This window comes from Aulonocara stuartgranti (genome assembly GCF_965226115.1).
Source record: "Aulonocara stuartgranti genome assembly, chromosome: 19".
NCBI lineage: Eukaryota > Metazoa > Chordata > Actinopteri > Cichliformes > Cichlidae > Aulonocara > Aulonocara stuartgranti.
The window spans coordinates 18,408,303-18,425,610 of record NC_138955.1 but is presented as its reverse complement, the minus strand read 5'-3'; the positions used below and the strand labels follow the sequence as shown (position 1 = coordinate 18,425,610).

General features: G+C 40.1%; 1 protein-coding gene across 1 annotated transcript; it reads right to left on the bottom strand.

Moving 5' to 3' along the window:
- Window positions 1–124: 124 nt before the first annotated feature.
- Window positions 125–16,832, bottom strand: LOC309695469 (uncharacterized protein). The gene is made up of 27 exons (XM_082516153.1): window positions 16,736–16,832; window positions 16,322–16,477; window positions 9,320–9,534; window positions 9,079–9,164; window positions 8,809–8,936; window positions 8,583–8,708; window positions 8,226–8,416; window positions 8,052–8,143; window positions 7,234–7,364; window positions 6,982–7,106; window positions 6,734–6,860; window positions 6,248–6,460; window positions 5,906–6,076; window positions 5,570–5,716; window positions 5,410–5,459; window positions 5,178–5,310; window positions 4,860–4,942; window positions 4,631–4,757; window positions 4,311–4,501; window positions 3,371–3,461; window positions 3,151–3,271; window positions 2,648–2,829; window positions 2,337–2,492; window positions 2,120–2,253; window positions 1,885–2,018; window positions 1,699–1,793; window positions 125–1,339 (listed from the first exon to the last, which is right to left on the bottom strand). The coding sequence occupies exons 1-27, from the start codon at window positions 16,736–16,738 to the stop codon at window positions 914–916; spliced, it is 3,834 nt and encodes a 1,277-aa protein (XP_082372279.1). The 5' UTR covers window positions 16,739–16,832; the 3' UTR covers window positions 125–913.
- Window positions 16,833–17,308: the final 476 nt, after the last annotated feature.

Here is a 17,308-nt window from a genome sequence, read left to right as displayed (position 1 = left end):
TGTATTCACTGTTGTGATTGGATAACCTTTCATCTAGTGCCATCAATTGGTTGAAACTTTACTTTGTTATTTAGCTGAGACCATGTGTGCCTGTACGTGCAGCCTTATGGTGCCAGGATATCTGATATGTCTGTAAAAAGTGTTTCTGATAGAGCATTTTAAGTGGGTTACTGAATTTTTAGCTTGGAATGGATTTTTTTTTTTATATTATTATCAGCTTCTACACAAAGAAATGATTCAAGCAGCTACGACAAGCATCAGAATTTCACGTACAAACCCCCTTTTTAGATGAAAAAAATTAATGAATGAAAAGCATGACATAAAAACTGAGCCTCACTGAACAGAGAATTCACAAATCAATTCTTTGGCCGCCATTTAAAAAACACTCAGATAAAATGCTCTGAACCCTAAACCTTTCATTCTTAAGCTTGAGTTTAAAGTTTTGAATTTACAACAGAGCGAGAAACTATTCAAAAATATGATGCCTGATCGTTCTGATTGTTCAACAGGCAGAGACATAGGCGTCAGATATTTATTTCCATGTTTTTATTGATTTTATCAATAGCAATACAGTTGAAATAATGACAGAACAGAAAATTTCTTGGTTCAAATTATAATGTAATTTAGTTTTAAGAAAGATTTGCCAATGATTATTAGAATTTATTAGAAGTTCTTCATTTTAAAATTCCAGAGTACTATTAAAATATATTAAAAAATAAAGATTACATCATAGTTTTGATTACATATCAGTTAAATTATTTGACATATGGATGAAGCAGAAATTAAACATTTGAACGGTAATTTGAATTAAATTAAACAAATAAATAAAATATTCACCCTCAAGCTACATTTAAAAAAAATCACTGATTCATGATTATTGATTATTATAAGAATGTGAAAGCTAGGTATGTTTTTAGGCTGGTTGTAGTAGCATTTGTAGTACAGCTGTTAGCAGAGCACCCAGCATCATAGTTGTCTGGGATTTTCCAAGCTCCACTTCCCCATTGGTTAGAGAGGCAGTGGTGGTGCTGTTGGAGCCTGGTGCAGTGGTGGTGCTGTTGGACCCTGGTGCAGTGGTGGTGCTGTTGGAGCCTGGTGCAATGGTGGTGCTGTTGGACCCTGGTGCAGTGGTGGTGCTGTTGGAGCCTGGTGCAGTGGTGGTGCTGTTGGAGCCTGGAGTTGGGCTGATTCTGTTGCTGATCAGACCCAGATTCAGTGTGTCCAGCTCTGACTGCAGCTGCAGGTTGATCCAGGTCTGAACTACAGTATCATTCTCAAACAGCTTCAGATCAGGTAGGTGCATACCCACGAGGCCTTTAACGTTGCTCACAGTCAAATTCTGTGAATTTTAAATAAATAACAGAAAACAAAATTAGTCTGAAGCTGTTAACACACAAGACAAAGAAGCCAAATATAAATGCCTTCTTTTTAAATATTATCATATTATGTTAAATAAAGAGCATGAGAAATTTGAAAGACTACATATGGTGGTTTATGTTGCCAAAGCACCTAAATCAGGAACTTGGTTGACATTTACATATATCAGCAGCAGTTTAGCTATTTCTTATAAGAACTATTTAAAAAGAAAATCATAGTTTTCAAGGCACAACTCAGACATATAATAAAGTCACAATAAAAATTAGATGTAGGCGGATGTCCAAAAAGTTTTCGTTTCATTTCTTTAACAACTATTCTTACAGCTATAACAGCAGGGTCCAGACTGCTGAAAGTGCTTATGTCCATGCTGATGTTTTGTGTTGACAGTGTTACTATATCCTGCAGAGGTGCTCCACCTATCAAGAAAGGAAATGAAACAGGAAATTAGAAAGCAGTTTTATGAGAAATAGAGAAACAGCTACGCAAACAGACAAAATGTATTCTCACCTAGATAGGGCTTAATCAACTGGTAAATGATACTGGAGCTGGACCGTTGTGAGCTGAAGGAAGTGGTACTGATGCCATACAGGACTTGCTTCTGCTCAGCTGAACATGATGACACATTCAGAGGGCTGGCATTTCTGTCAAGGGGAAAGAAGAAAGAGACATACAGTGTTACGTGTGCATGACCACTCACATTTGGCAATGTTTTTATATCGTTGAGCTGCAATCTGACACCAACCTGATGCTGTCTGGGCTGATGGTCTGCAGTGTACTGGTGTTTAGTGAGCACAGGTTGGAGTCAATAATGGTCAGCTCAGTGCTGCCCAGCGAGTTTCCAGAAGTGCTCAGATACTGAGTGATGATTTTGTTGCTCTAAGCGACATTAAAGAAAAGGTATCATGTAAGAATAATAAGACTATTAAGGATAAAAGTGAAATGAATTCCACCTCTTATACCTTTGCTGCCTCCCAGGGTCCATCTTCAGCTTTCATTAGAGCTGCAAGGGTGTCAATTTTGGTTATGTTCCACTTGGATATATCGTCAAGTGATGCCACACGAGACACTGATCCAAGCAACTGGACATCCTGATCAGGAATCCCTGACGGGAATGCCTGCAACAATAGAGAATGTGTAATGCTATGTGCTAATGTGCTAAATCCCAAATTTGAAACAATATCTCATTTGCAAATTCTGCCATTTAATAATAAGTCCGTCTAACATAATGAATGACATTTTGGCTCTTTTTCAAAATTCCCACACAAAATACCTCATTGAGTTTCTTTAGGATGACAGTCTGGAAACCATTATCATCCACTTTGTTGCAGATGGAGTTGAGGTTTTCTTTCAGAACGGGAACATCCAGGCAGAGGTCAAACTGCGTGAGATCATAGCCAAAGGGGAAGGCGGAGTCGCTAACTATCACCTGGGTGATGTTGCCCGTGGTACAACCTTAAGAACAATTAGAGATGCAGATGAGAGTGCTGTGCAAGCTACGGTTGCCTTTATATATAAAAGCAAATATAATAATTAAGTCATATAACATTTGAGCATAAAATATGGGTTATTGTGCAAGTCTGTCTAACTTTAAAACCTGACTTCTCTAAGTTCACTGAATCTTTTGCTATCTGTACTCGTACCACTAAAGCAAAGTATTTACATTGTCTATTTATTTAAGTTATACAGTTATACAATTATTAATCTCCCGCTGACTAATTGTTTTTGCTTCAGTTTGAATAGCTGGTGTGAAAACAAATAAGAGCAAGGTCGCACCTGCTCCTCGTTTTGTTGTCCGGCCGCTGATCGCTTGGAACAGCGTCTTGAGCTTGCTTTTCTCTGTGTTTGCTTTCCTCAGTTTGGGCATGAAGGTCTTCAGGAACATTTTCTTTGTTGTCTGTAAAAAACACAAAGGTACCCAAACTGATTTCTAACACAAGTTATCTGAATGAATATTGTTAGACTAGATACTATCAAGCAACGAGAAAAAACATACAGAATCGAACCGGTTCCAGATATTTCTTGTGAAGTAGAGTGGAAGGGGTACGAGGTTCTCCAGTGTTTGCTTGTTCCAGGAAGCGGCATTTCTGAAAATAGAAGAGGATATTTTCTTACAGTGCTAACTTGAAAGAGGTAGTATGGGCTACAAAATTTGGTGGCATGGCTACTAGGTATTATATATACAAAGTCCTCAAAATGAAACTGGCAAGTTTGTGCCAATGAATCAAGGTTTATGACTTCATTTAAAAAAATAAGGTAGGAGTTAAACTTGTATGGTGCAGCTAACTGATAGCTCTACAAAAAATATAACTGAGTTACAGAGTTGTGCTTTTGGTGCAAATTAATCTCTGCATAATAAAATTATTGAAGTTTGCTTATGAATTTCCTTTGAGAGCTGTTTGGTTTCTAATTGTTGTCTGCTCAGAGTTCCTTAGCCCAATTTCAAAAGGCCGATGACTTAGCTTAAACTAGCTTAAAGCACAAAACTCCCCACATCTGTAATCAAACGCTTCTGCAGTCTACACCAGCTCTCTATACCGGAAGCCACAAAATGTAACTGTTTTCCTTAGAGGCTAAATCAGAGGATTATGTAATGGATTATATAGTTTAATCTGACTCAAGATACAAGATTAAACTGCAAATCTGTTATATAACTTATCTAACTCCTCTAAGCCTGGAAACTTTATGAAACATTGTTCCCCAGAGTGGTTGAAGGTATAATATCGGCACGGCCAAAACTGTGATTGGCTCATGGCTTCCCCTCAGATGTTCAGATATTCTCCTTTTCAGTAACAAATCAATCACACTGCAAATACGAACACAATTGTCACCATGTTTGATATGTTTGATGTGTGCATGATGCACAACAGCATTAACAACACTACTAGTTGTGTTTTTTAAACTCCTGACAGAATGACTTGTTTTTATCATTGTACCCATATTGTGTTGTTCCAGACAGCAGCAATGTCTCCATGGCTGCCACCTGGCTGGCAGAGAAGTCATTGCAGGCTTTAAGTTTCTCCAGGATGAGAGGATCTGCGTTCTGTATGTAAAACCCATCCAGAGTGCAAGCCATGTTCCCCAAGATCTCTATATTCTCTCTGCTCAGGCTCAAGCCATTTATACCCTGAAAACAGAAAACAGGAAAATGCTGTATTTAAAAAACTGTGCACGCATGCAACCTTATCAGTGTCAGAGTGTAATTCATGCATTTATTACCTTTAGACATATACATGTAAAAAAAACCATCACTCACCAAGCACACAGTGGCTTCACGGAACAGCTGCGAGCCCTTATTCAAGATTTTGGAGGCCACAGAGAAGTCTGCCGCACCCAGTGCAGAAAAGTATGACCTGCAGTTGCCTTTGTTAACATTTTTGCTGCTGTTTTTAGAAAAAAAAGAAAGGTAAAATCAGTAATTATTCTTCACATTAGTGATGCATTTTAAGGTGAGTGCAAGAAAATGCTTGGAGACACCGAATCACCTTAAGTAGAGAAGCATGTCTGATGGATAATCTGTAAAGTTTTGTGAGATTTCTCCACTCAGCAAGTTGAGCATGCAGGTTAGCTGTAGAAAACAGTGTGGGAAAAAAGAGGATTCCTCAGTGATATGCAAGTAAGCTGTTTCTAACACTGAAACTGATGATTCGTGCATTATCCTAACTTTCAAAAGAAAAAGAAATCCTCAACCTGATGATTTATGTTTCTGGTATATTATATCCATATAACATACACATCTTAATTGTTAACTTCATTTTAAGAGTCATAGTAATATTATTAAATTCCTTTCTAACAGATGTTACCTGGGATTCCTTTAACTGCACTTTGGCTCGGCCTGACCGGGGCCTACAGGCCCTGATTAGCTCCTTGGTCCTGAATTGTGTCATTTTCTGGGCAGAAGTGCAAGTGAAGCCTTGCAGCACTGAGGGAGAAAGCCTGCGGGGAGGATTGATGAACACCAGGAAGAAATGATAAATAATCCCCTCTTCAAAATAAACCTACAGGGCCAAATAGTTATATGACTTGTTCACTTACTGCTCAATGTCAAAGTTTGTGTTGTCAAGGACCCCAAAAAAGATGGCAGCCTAAAAGAACAAAAAAAGAACAAAAGTTTCGTATTATTATCTGTAACATCGACTTTAAAAAGTCATTTTTGATTAATAATGCTATTGTGTGTATTTAACAAAATGTTAACCTGATCTGGTGTCCAGGTTTTTCTATTGAGCACGGTGATGTCTGCAGATTGGTCAGAAAACACCAACAGGGATGGTGGGATCTCAACTGCCATAGCATCTGGCACATTCAGCACCACTTGTGATGGATTTGTGTCCAGAGAAATGATCTACCAGGTAGGTAAATGCATTTAGGATTAAATGTAATGAGTGGAGTAATAATATCATGGAATACAGAGTTAATATTGATATCAAAGTAATTCTAATATTTAAATATCATAATGCCAAAGATAAATAAGTTGATGTCCTCCAGATCATAGCATTTACTTTATATTGTCTTGTGGAAGCTAACGTTGTACCTTTTTGACGAAGGTCATTTGGACAACACTTGGGGCTGCCAGCATGTTGGAAACGAAGGTGGTGCTCTTTGAGACGCTGAGTAGCACAGAAGCGCTGGTGTTTTCTATTGCTTCTGAAGGAAGTCCAATAACAAGCGTGCCAAGGGATGTCAGGGAAGATTCGCTGTTGATCTGTTAACACATTTCAAGTTTTTGAAGCCTCATTCTCTAAAGTGGTAAGCATCTTAGAGTTATTTTGTATTTTATAAAACCTTACTGGATTAATATATAACATCGTTAGGCACATGCATTTAAGATCTAACATGGATATCAGGTATATTAAGTGGACCTGAAGGGCGTTACCTGGAAGCCTGAGGCAGTAAGGGTTTGGATGATTATTGAGGCCTGATCCTGGCTCCAGGTACTGATTGAGCCCAGGGTGGACAAAGAAAAGATGAGCACTGATGAGGGAACTGAACTGATCTGGCTGTTACTCAGCCCTGCGCTGGAGCTTCCAAGAGCTGTAAATATCTGTGGTGTAATTGTCTTGATGTTGGATGCCAAAGCAGCAGAAACCTTTCAAATAAAATATCAAAACATGTGTAAACAGGAGTAACTGCAAAGAGAATTATGTCTGATAACATAGTTATTAAGTACCAGAGTTATATTATTAATAAGGGACTAATTTTAACAGAGTTAAAATTAAGATGGCCTTTGCGAGAGAGCATACTGTTCAGAGTTCAGGTTTTTTTGTTAACATTTAGCTCAAAACCAGCATTTACAACAATGAGATTTATGGTTGGTTTTTGCTAGAAACAATTCAACTCTGTTTGTTTTTAGGGCTGGTACCTCAGGGTCCTGGGTGCCATTGCAGAAAGTCTTCAGATTGTCTAAGATAACCATGGTTTCAGCTTCAGTCATAGTAGTATATGCCAAAGGTGGCACCGCAGAAGAGCACAGGAAAAAGCCTGGGAGACTGAATGAAAACAGATTTTTAACTACAAATACAGAATGACTACCACTGAACTGCTAAATTATATGCGGTGTATGGTTCACATAACACAGTTTGCTGTTTTTATCAGGCTGGTAATACTTACTTGACCGGCTTGAAGTTCGGATCGAATGCAAAAAGCTGTGTGACATAGTAGTTGGTTACATTTGCTGGGATTGCGTTATTGTTGAAGAGTTCCAGGTTGGCTTGGTTCTTCAAGAACACTTGAAACTTTAAAAATTAAGAAACAAAACAGGTCAATAATACTGATTTCTGTTAACCATGTTAACATTCCCACCAAAATCACGGACTTTGTATTTTGCTTTATTAACTGTGCATATGTGATCTCTGGAAATACCTGAGCGGTGGAGACAAAGGTGGTGAGGTCATCCAGAGTGATAAATGTCACAAAGTTCCCGATGTTACTGACAAACCAGGCAGTAGAGTTCAGTTCTGCATCACTGGCATTGTAGCATCTGGCTCCAGAACCTGTGGAACCAAGAAAAGCAGAACACACAGACAATAAATAACTTGTTAAGCGATCTCCCCTTATACGAATCGACATCAGTTTTGGCATTACGTGGCTCAAAATTTAAGACCACCTACTCTTTTCACTCAGCAAGCACACTGACTTCAGATGAGCCAGAAAAGACAAACAGATGCGTGTTATGTGCACTTTATATTTGGTAAGGTCCACGCATGTTACACCACCTGTTTCGTCCCAGTAAGTTAGCACATACATGTTTCTTCTCTGTCTGGCAGTTGCTATTATCCTTTGGGGCTGTGTGGAACATGTATGCCTACACATATCCGCTAATGCAATAAGTATGTAAGGAAGGAAGGTGTTTAATATGGTATATAGATCAAAATGTTGAAGCAGATTCAAACCAGGAGGAAACATGACTGCAGTAATCATTCCACATAAACTGTAAACCCCCTCTTAGAAGTAGATTCTGATCTTTTTCCACAAATGTAAATTGTTGCAGCTAGGTGCATTTTACAAACTCTTTGTGAATAGTCGGGCAGTATATTTTTAAAATAATTTTTACCCATTTCATATAATTTGAAAAAAAAAAAAAGACAAGCAGACATAGTTTTTAAATTCCTTGAATTCCACACACAGATGTATACATACACAGTGCTTTTACAACACTTTTGATCATTAATAAATCTTACCAGCACTCAAGTAGGTCTTGATGGTGGTATAAACGTACTGCTGTTCAAACTCAGAGCTGTTGTATGCGAAGTTATTTCCCATCACATAGACCCTGTTGAAAGGAAAATGATGAAAAACGTGGTCATCATGTAATTAATTCACTTATCTTGAGACACAATGAAAAAGAGACTTACAGTTTCTGGAAGGCAAAACATGAGGCGTTCTGCACTTCGTCGGGGCTGATGAGGCTCTTGCTGAGGAATCTAAGATAGTTCCTCAGTCGTAGGTCAAACCATAAATTAGCCTCAGCTCTGCTCCTGCTATTCAGCGCAGAAGGCCAAATACAGGGGAGGATCACCTTCTTTACATTGTCTTGAACATCCTCCTAGGGTATAACACATACGTTTTCACATGTAATGACAAACTGAAGTATAACTGTCAATTTAAGTGACAAGCAGTATTCTTGCTTGAATACTGCTAAGGTCAGTATACATTTTCTGTGAAGCCAATAATGTTGTATGTAAAACGTAGACAGTATTTAAGGGACATACAGTCTCAAGGAAGGCAGAAGTGTTGTTGTAGTTGTTGAAGATGACACAGATGTCAGTACTGTTACCAATCACATTGGGCTGACTAAGGAACTGGCCAAGCTCTGAGGTGCTGATGGTATCCAGAAGCTGGAGAAAGATTAAAAAACAAAACAGAATACATAACTTAATATATTATATTAGTGCACAGGTGTGTGCTATTTTATTTCCTTATTTATCTATTTTTTACCTCTGATTTGCGCATTGGTGGCAGAAGTGACACTAACGTGGACAAATCTGGAAAACCAAAGCTGAGGAAAGTGTTCCTCAGATAGACATAGAAGCTTCCACCACCGTAACACTTGAGTGGTGGTGGACCTGTTTTTAACACAAAGGAAATCACTTTTTAAACTAACATTGATTTGGTTACACATGTCACATCTGAAGAACAAACAAGTGAAAACAAAACAGTAACTTATGTCACAGATGTTTTTCATTATTAGCTTTTGAGTTAACAAACCTTGAAGGAAGACAATGATGTTTTTGTAGATCTCGCTTTGGGTGCTGCTGCTGAGTGTTGTGGTCAATGTGTCCAGCAATGCAAACCTAAATTCAGACAAATTGGAAAAAAACAATTATAGAAATATCGATCAAACGCCACTTCATTTGATCCAGAATCCTCCACATAACATTTACCCCAAGGTGTTGTTGATCACAGCAAATATACAGCAATTTCTAAAACTGAGTGTACAAATTCTTACATCTCTTGGCTGCTGTTACAACTCCTTTTTATCCCGATGCTGAATAAGGGTGTCACCAGGCTGGAAGAGAGGTTGGTCAGGAGAGGACTCAGGCGAACTCTGAGCCATAGCAGGAAGTCTCCATCACTGACAGTTGGAGATGACAGATTCCCTCTGTTGAAAACTGCTTCAAGGAATGCAGACTTCACTTCCTGTGAGTAGTTAGCTGAGTGGACCTGGGGTGAAATTACATAGCATGAGTAAAATGCTTACAAGAAAGTAAAAAGTATTTGAATTTGAACCATAATCCAGCTGTTAGTTTTGAAACACAGCTGAATTTTAATAACCTGTTTTTCCCCATTGTGTTATCCAGAATTACTTTTTTAACTTTCAACGTCTGGCTTAGAACTGTTTACAAGTCAAAAGCTTAAACTGCAGCTTACAACCAAAAGATGGTGTGGAAACGCTGCACAGAAGAAATGGCATCAGTTTTTTTTTTTAACTAAAACAACCTGTTTTGATATCTGAACAGCACTGTCTGACAGAAATGATCATAACCTTTTAACACAGAGTTGTGATATATACATTTCAAAGATTATATGTCAGGACCACAGAAACAAACAACCTTCTCCTTAACTTCCTTGATGGTCGTGCCAAGCCTGTCTTTCTGAGAGTGGTTTCACAACAGTTAATCACATATTCACAATTAATTCCTAAACCAAAGCAAGTATGTGTGTTGCCTAAACTACAAATATAAACTAAAGATACAAAGGCACACTGATGCCTACACTAACCATAAAGCAGCAGACGGAAATAACTACTTACTCTAACAATTGTGAACAAATGTAAAGCCTAGCTGCCCAAACCTAAGCCCCGCCCCCCAAAAAACAAACCAACCAAAAACACTTCCCTGAGGCTGCAATGAATGGATGAATGAATGAATGGATGACAAAACAAATAAATAAATAAATAAATAAAACGTTGCCTTAACCTATCTAAACCCAGATTGAAAGTCAAAACTAGCTATCTAAACGAACTGCCAAGAAAGGTAAGAATTAGAGATGGCTGAGAGGTCAAATGTACTGCAACTTAAGAGAGCAATAACAAATAGACACAAGCCACAAAAGCACAAAAAAGACAATAAAAGAAAATTAAAACACAAAATACGTTAAAGCACAAGAGAAATTTCTCAAAAACAACAGAAGTGTTTTGGGGGAGACTTTAAGGTGACGGAACAACTGCGGAAGTGAAAGAAAACAAAACAAAAAACTGGGAACTAAAAAGAAGAGGAGGATTCTTCACTATTGCGAGGGAGAAAAACATGTAAGGAAATCTGTGTTTTGATCGCATGAGTCATATACTACTGCAGATTAGTAATGCGCGAATCAAGAACGAATCGTTCTATACTCGAGAATCACTTTACTGACTCGTGAATCATGATTCACAAGCCCAACTGACTCACTGACTCATCCCTGTTGCTGTTAGCAAACTAATTTCATTAGTAGAAATATATCTAGCTTTTAATTAAAATTGTGTGGAAAAAAACAACAGCCAAAAACATTTCTGCTCTGAACTGGAAGAAAAAACCCTGGGTAGAAAGCTCACATCAAGACAATAGCTCATTGGTTCACCGTAGCATCGCTCTGCTAACATGCTAACAGCACATTTGAGTTACTCACCCCCTCCCTTCCTGCGCTGAATCGTAGCATGAACGAATCACTCAGGACTCACTCACCCTCTCCCTCCTGTGCTGAATCTTAGCATGAACGAATCACTCACTCACTCACCCCCTCCCTCCTGGCTCACAGCTTCTTCTTCTTGGTTGGCAACCAATGTTATGGAGCATTACCGCCCCCTGGCACACAGCTCAGAGGACATTTAGATGAGAAAATATATATTTGACACATTTGAGGAAAATACTAATAAAATAAAATAAAAATGAATAAAATAAATGTTCCCTTTAGATATATTTTTTTTGCTCTATAAAAATAGTTGTTTTTCTTTTTCAATCACTCATCTTAGCAGTAGGATTTACATGAAAAGAGAAACAAATTAAGTTTGAGTGAAAATGTACATGTTTTAATGTACAGGGCTGTTTCGAGGTGACCGACTGGGAAACACTCTGTGAGCCTCACGCCGAGGACATCAATGGGCTTACTGAGTGTATCACAGGCTACATAACTTTCTGCACCGACTCCATTGTTCCAGCTCAGACTGTTCATTGTTACCCAAATAACAAGCCGTGGGTGACTAAGGACATCAAAGCCCTCCTCAACAACAAGAAGAGGGCTTTCAGAGGGGGCAACAAAAAGGAGGTGAGGAAGATCCAGGTGTTACTAAAGGACAAGATCAGAGAGGCTAAGGACAATTACAGGAGGAAGCTGGAGTGGAAACTCCAGCAGAACAGCATGAGAGAGATGTGGAGGGGCATGAAGACCATCACTGGATTCAGGCCAACCAACAGCAGGGGAGCTGAGGGAGGTGAGAATAGAGCCGACGAGTTGAATCTGTTTTTCAATAGATTCGACACCACAGTGTCTGCTCCCACCCCCACAACCTCACCTGCAGTCAGCCTGGAATCCAGAGCCACACCACTGTGCCAGCCTCTCTCTTCACATGTTGCCTCCTGTGAGATTCCTGACACCCCTCCCCCACCCATCACCTTCACTCAATACCAGGTTGAGATGCAAATGAGGAGACTTCACTCAGGCAAGTCTGCTGGACCAGACGGAGTGAGTCCCCTTGTCCTCAAGACCTGTGCCCCCCAGCTGTGTGGAGTCTTTCATAAACTGTTTATGCTGAGTCTGAGTCTGCAGAGGGTCCCGGTGATGTGGAAGACATCATGCCTCGTCCCTGTACCAAAGACGCCTCGTCCCAGTGGCCCCCAGGATTACAGGCCCGTGGCACTGACCTCCCACATCATGAAGACCCTGGAAAGGCTCATCCTGGACCAGCTGCGACCCATAGTAAGACCACATCTGGATCCCCTTCAGTTCGCTTATCAGCCTCGTCTCGGAACAGAGGACGCCATCATCTACCTGCTCAATCGTGTCTACACCCATCTGGACCAGCCGGCGAGCACTGTGAGGGTCATGTTTTTTGACTTTTCCAGTGCTTTCAACACCATCAGGCCGACCCTCCTGGGTGATAAGTTAGCAGCGATGCAGGTGGATGATTCTCTGGTGTCCTGGATTGTTGATTACCTGACAGGAAGACACAATATGTACGTCTCCCACAGTGTGTGTCTGACAAGGTGATTAGCAACACAGGGGCACCACAGGGGACTGTCCTCTCCCCCTTCCTCTTCACCCTCTACACCACAGACTTCAGCCACTGCACAGAGACCTGCCATCTTCAGAAGTTTTCTGATGACTCTGCGGTGGTTGGATGCATCAGCAGGGATGATGAGACAGAGTACCGGGCTGTGGTCGACTCCTTTGTCACGTGGTGTGAGCAGAATCATCTGCAGCTCAACGTGGCAAAGACCAAGGAACTGATCGTGGACTTCAGGAAGACCAGGAAACACTTGACCCCTGTTTCAATCCAGGGGGTCAGTGTTGACATTGTGGAGGACTATAAATACCTTGGAGTACACATTGACAATAAACTGGACTGGGCTAAAAACACCACAGCACTTTACAGGAAGGGCCAGAGTCGTCTCTATTTTTTGAGGCGACTGAGGTCCTTCAACATCTGCCAGAAAATGCTGAGGATTTTCTATGAGTCTGTTGTGGCCAGTGCGATCCTCTATGCTGTTGCATGCTGGGGGAGCAGGCTGAGGGTCGCAGATGCCAACAGACTTAATAAACTGATCCGTAAGGCCAGCAATGTTGTGGGGATGGAGCTGGACTCCCTCAAGGTGGTGTCGGAGAGGCGGATGCTGTCCAAGATAAAGACAATGTTGGATAACACCTCCCACCCACTCCATGACATGTTGGTCAGTCACAGGAGCTCGTTCAGTGAGAGACTGAGATTACCGAAAAGCACCACTGAACGACACAGGAAATCATTCCTGCCTGTGGCCATCTCCCTGTACAACGCATCCACTTAACACACTGTTTGCTGCTACAGCTACACATGTTTCTTTTCCAACTATTTATTTATAAGTGACTTATGTATGTATGTATGTATATATATGTATATATTGTACTATTCTTAGTTAGCGTATTGTCTGTCTTGTATTAATGTTGGTTTAAAATGGAGCACTGTAACAAAAAATAATTTCCCCCAGGGATCAATAAAGTATTCTGATTCTGATTCTGATTTTGCACTCTCTGGTCAACTGACTCAGTGACTCAATGACTCAAAAAACTCGATTCACTTTGGTGAGTAACTCATTCAAACTCGATTCAGTAAAAAGAATCGAATTTACCATCACTACTGCAGATACATATTTGATATTAGCTGTTTCTGCTTAGATTGGTCGTGTCCAAATTCATGGGCTGCATCCTCCTGAGGACGCATTTGTAGACCGATTACGACACAGCGACGCACCAAAGGCTGTCCAAATTCGTAGAATCCTCCGAATGCAGCCAACAAGTGTGACCTCCTTTTCCCCGAATTTGACGGATGGGTCGGGTGTTTCCTTCGTGGCCCACCATATCCCAGAATTCATAGCGTGGCCCAGCCAAACTCCAGTTTCCGGCAATGGCGGCCGCTACTAAGTTTTAAAATTACTCCTATTAATCTTTATGGGTCACAAAATAAACTTTTAACATATTTTCAGGCGAGAATGTGGGTGTGTAAACTTCAAATATCTGCTCGATTTATCAAGATATCGCATATTTGCAAAAGTGCTTTGATGTTTTTAGAGACGTCTGTTACCCACCAGCTCGATAGCTAGCCGAGAGCTCGAGGGTCACTGAAGCCGCTGAGAACGGCACAACTCCCGGCACATCATTTTCAGATCACTGCAGACTTTCGCTACTCAGGTTAAACGTAATATATAAGTCACTTAGACAACCTAAAAATTTTATTGTTTGGCTTTTTTCAGTGTTTTATTTCTTCGTGAGTCAATCGGTTTGGCTGAGATTAAAGTTATTAGATTAGATTAGATAAAATAAAACTTTATTAATCCCCCGGGTGGGTTCCTCCTTAGTTTTCACACAGCTGAATAAACGTCAAACAGAAAACTGACTAAACAGAAGTGTGAGATGGTCGAGAATTTACACCAGTGTCCTGTTATATTTTAGATAGCAAGGAGCAGATGGCCAAGTTTATTAAACTCCACCGAGACAGCGGTGACGCTAATCAGAAGGCTAGACCGTCCAATTTCACAGCTGTTTACTTCCGGCCTACCCGACCTTCTGAGGACCTGGCCCACGTAGACCGCGAACGCCGGGTCCTCAGGAGGATGCAGCCCATGAATATGGACACGACTATTGTCAGTTCCACAACTGTTCCGTCACTTTATTCTGTCCCCAAAAACACTTACCTTGTGTTACCTTTAAGTCATTTATGTTACCATGTATAGGTAAGCTAACTGTTTTAATAGTAGGCGTTTGCTAGCCACTATTAAAAGCAAGTGTCCATTAAAAAAGCTAATGGTTTGAAATTACTTCCAGTAATAATGCAGTAACAAAGTGTCACAGCAGTATAGAGATTGAAAATGTGGCGTCATTCAGGGGTAAAACCGCAAAGGATTCTGGGAACTCGTGGCAAGAGGTACTAGCGCACGCAGGCTTTCAATTGAAATTACATTACACAGCGATAAAAAGAAACACAAAAAATTGCAAGAAGCTGTTGTATTATTAACTGCAATAGCCGGTCGCATGACAGCCACGGGAAGCCGACGGGTAAAGAGATCGGTTGTTATCGGATTATGTCGTTGAAGAGAAATTGTTCAAGCCATGTTTCCGAAGTAACAAAGAGCCAACGTATGGCCTGGATTGCAGCCATTCGAAGACCAAATATAACGTCCCAGAACACTCCAGCTCACATGTTAGTCTGCTCCAAGCATTTCCACAAAGGTAAGTGTTTTGTTGTAGTTAATACGTCATTTTTCATAACATCATTCGTGATATAGGTTACAAGCAAGTCTGGTGCTAAACAGAAATTGTCGCGCTATGCTCCTTTGTTTATTGTGCATAAATAGTGAATTGTCCTGACACAATATTGTGTTTCGCTTGTTATTACCATGGTACATTGACAAAAACATATACTTTTATTCACAGGGTAAAAAAGGTTTTTTTGTATCACTAATTGCCCAGTACGATTACAGCATACAATATTATTGTCACTGCTACATTTCTGTAATGCGAACCAGAAATTATTTCCAATACTAATTAATTACTAATGAGCTTAAAGGTCCTATTAATAAACGTTTAACGAATGTGTATTTATGAAGACGATTTGTGAGACTGGTAAACTTATGATATGTACGATGGTCTTTCGTTCTACACGGTGCATTTCAAGGTCCTGTACCCATCCGTCGGTAAACTGTACCTGTTACTAAACTTCATGAGTGTATGCACTCACTCCAAGAACCGTATAATTATATATATGATCGTGGTGAAGGTTGGGCAGCACGCTAACGTATTTTGTCCATTCTGTGTGCTCGTAAGGGTCTTACCCTTTCACTCCTTTGATTTTTTCCTCGTATCTTTTCTTTGACTTTTTATCAAGTCTGTCTTTGTACGGACCGGCATTGTTCTCCTTCGTTTTGTACATAACTTTTTTGGGGGGCAAAGAAAAAGCAAGAAGGTATTGGAACCGGAGAATGAACGTTTTGCGGTGTTGCAAATGCTTACGTTTGATGCATTGCTTTGATTGTTTTGCCACGAGTACCCGGCATGCAATGCGCGAAAGTCACATGGTCTGTCAATCTTTATAGTAAGTAAGTATACCTTTCAGCATGACTATACAGCAATAGTCATGTCACTGGCAGTTTTTAATTTTCAGTTTCTATACAATTTCAGCATTAACCTGAAAAAATGCAGCTTTTCTATTGAGTTTAGTGTAGTTTATTTCCTGGGGGAAATTCCCCAGCTTTATTCATAAAACTAAGAAAACTATGATGATTACCTTAATAGCTGGTGAGACTTCATCAAAGAAAGCGCCAAAGTCAAAAGGATTGATGACTGCCATGACGTTCATAACATCTTCCTTGCTCTTTAGCTGGGAAGGAGTTGCTGCAAGGTTGACCACCTGACTAAAAGTGAGCAGATCTGCTATATTCACCTGGAAGATACAACCAGCAATTCAGTAAGAAAACAAAAACAAGTTGGCATATGCCTACATTTGTTTTCTTCAATTCACTGTGAGGGACACTATATGTTTTTCACTTATTTACCTTTAACCCTCTAAGGTTAATTCATCATAGGGGGTAACCCCACTCTATTATTGCTGCACACCCAAAACATTTTTTTGGACGTAAAATATTCTAGAATGTTGTTTTACTGTTCTCAGGGAGGACAAGAACTAAAATTTATGGCTTACCATGGAGATGTTGAAGTCTTTGAGGTCAGAGTATGATGTATATTGGACAAATAGACCCAGATTTGCTTTAACCCATTGGGCATCACTCTCATTTTGTTGCCTGCAAGCTAAGGCATGCAGACAAAAGTTAGGATGTGCTCAATTTAGCAAGGTTTTTGACTGGTAGAGATGAAAGAATTTAAGTTTTTTGTCTGAGTGCTTTTCAAGACATTTCACTCTGGAAAGCACATAACGCACCCTATGTCTGCCCTACCTGGCTCATTGATGGCATTTTCAGCATTTCTTAGGTAGCCCAGCAGACCATGTGTGATCTCTTGCCGTCTGTACAGTGGCATCTCCTGGATAACTGAAGCCAACCCACTCACACTGCAACAGTTGAAAGAAAACGTTCTCATGTTGTTCTTTGTCAGTATTGTCATTTTCATTTGCAACAAAATCTTGATTGCTCCACGAAAACTACTCACATGACTTGGTAATTCATGCAGCTGATGTTTGTGGTTGTGTTTATGAGCATTTCTGGAGTAAAACTGGCAAGGATAGGAATCAGTTTCACATGGAACCAAAGTTCATAGT

Excerpts from the sequence above, each read along its gene's own strand:
- LOC309695469 (XM_082516153.1), bottom strand. Across the intron at positions 9,535-16,321 it reads AAGTCTCACCAGCTATTAAG|GTCCACTCAGCTAACTACTC; the intron begins GTAATCATCATA and ends ATTTCACCCCAG. Across the intron at positions 1,340-1,698 it reads TGGACCCTGCTGTTATAGCT|AATTTGACTGTGAGCAACGT; the intron begins GTAAGAATAGTT and ends TAAAATTCACAG.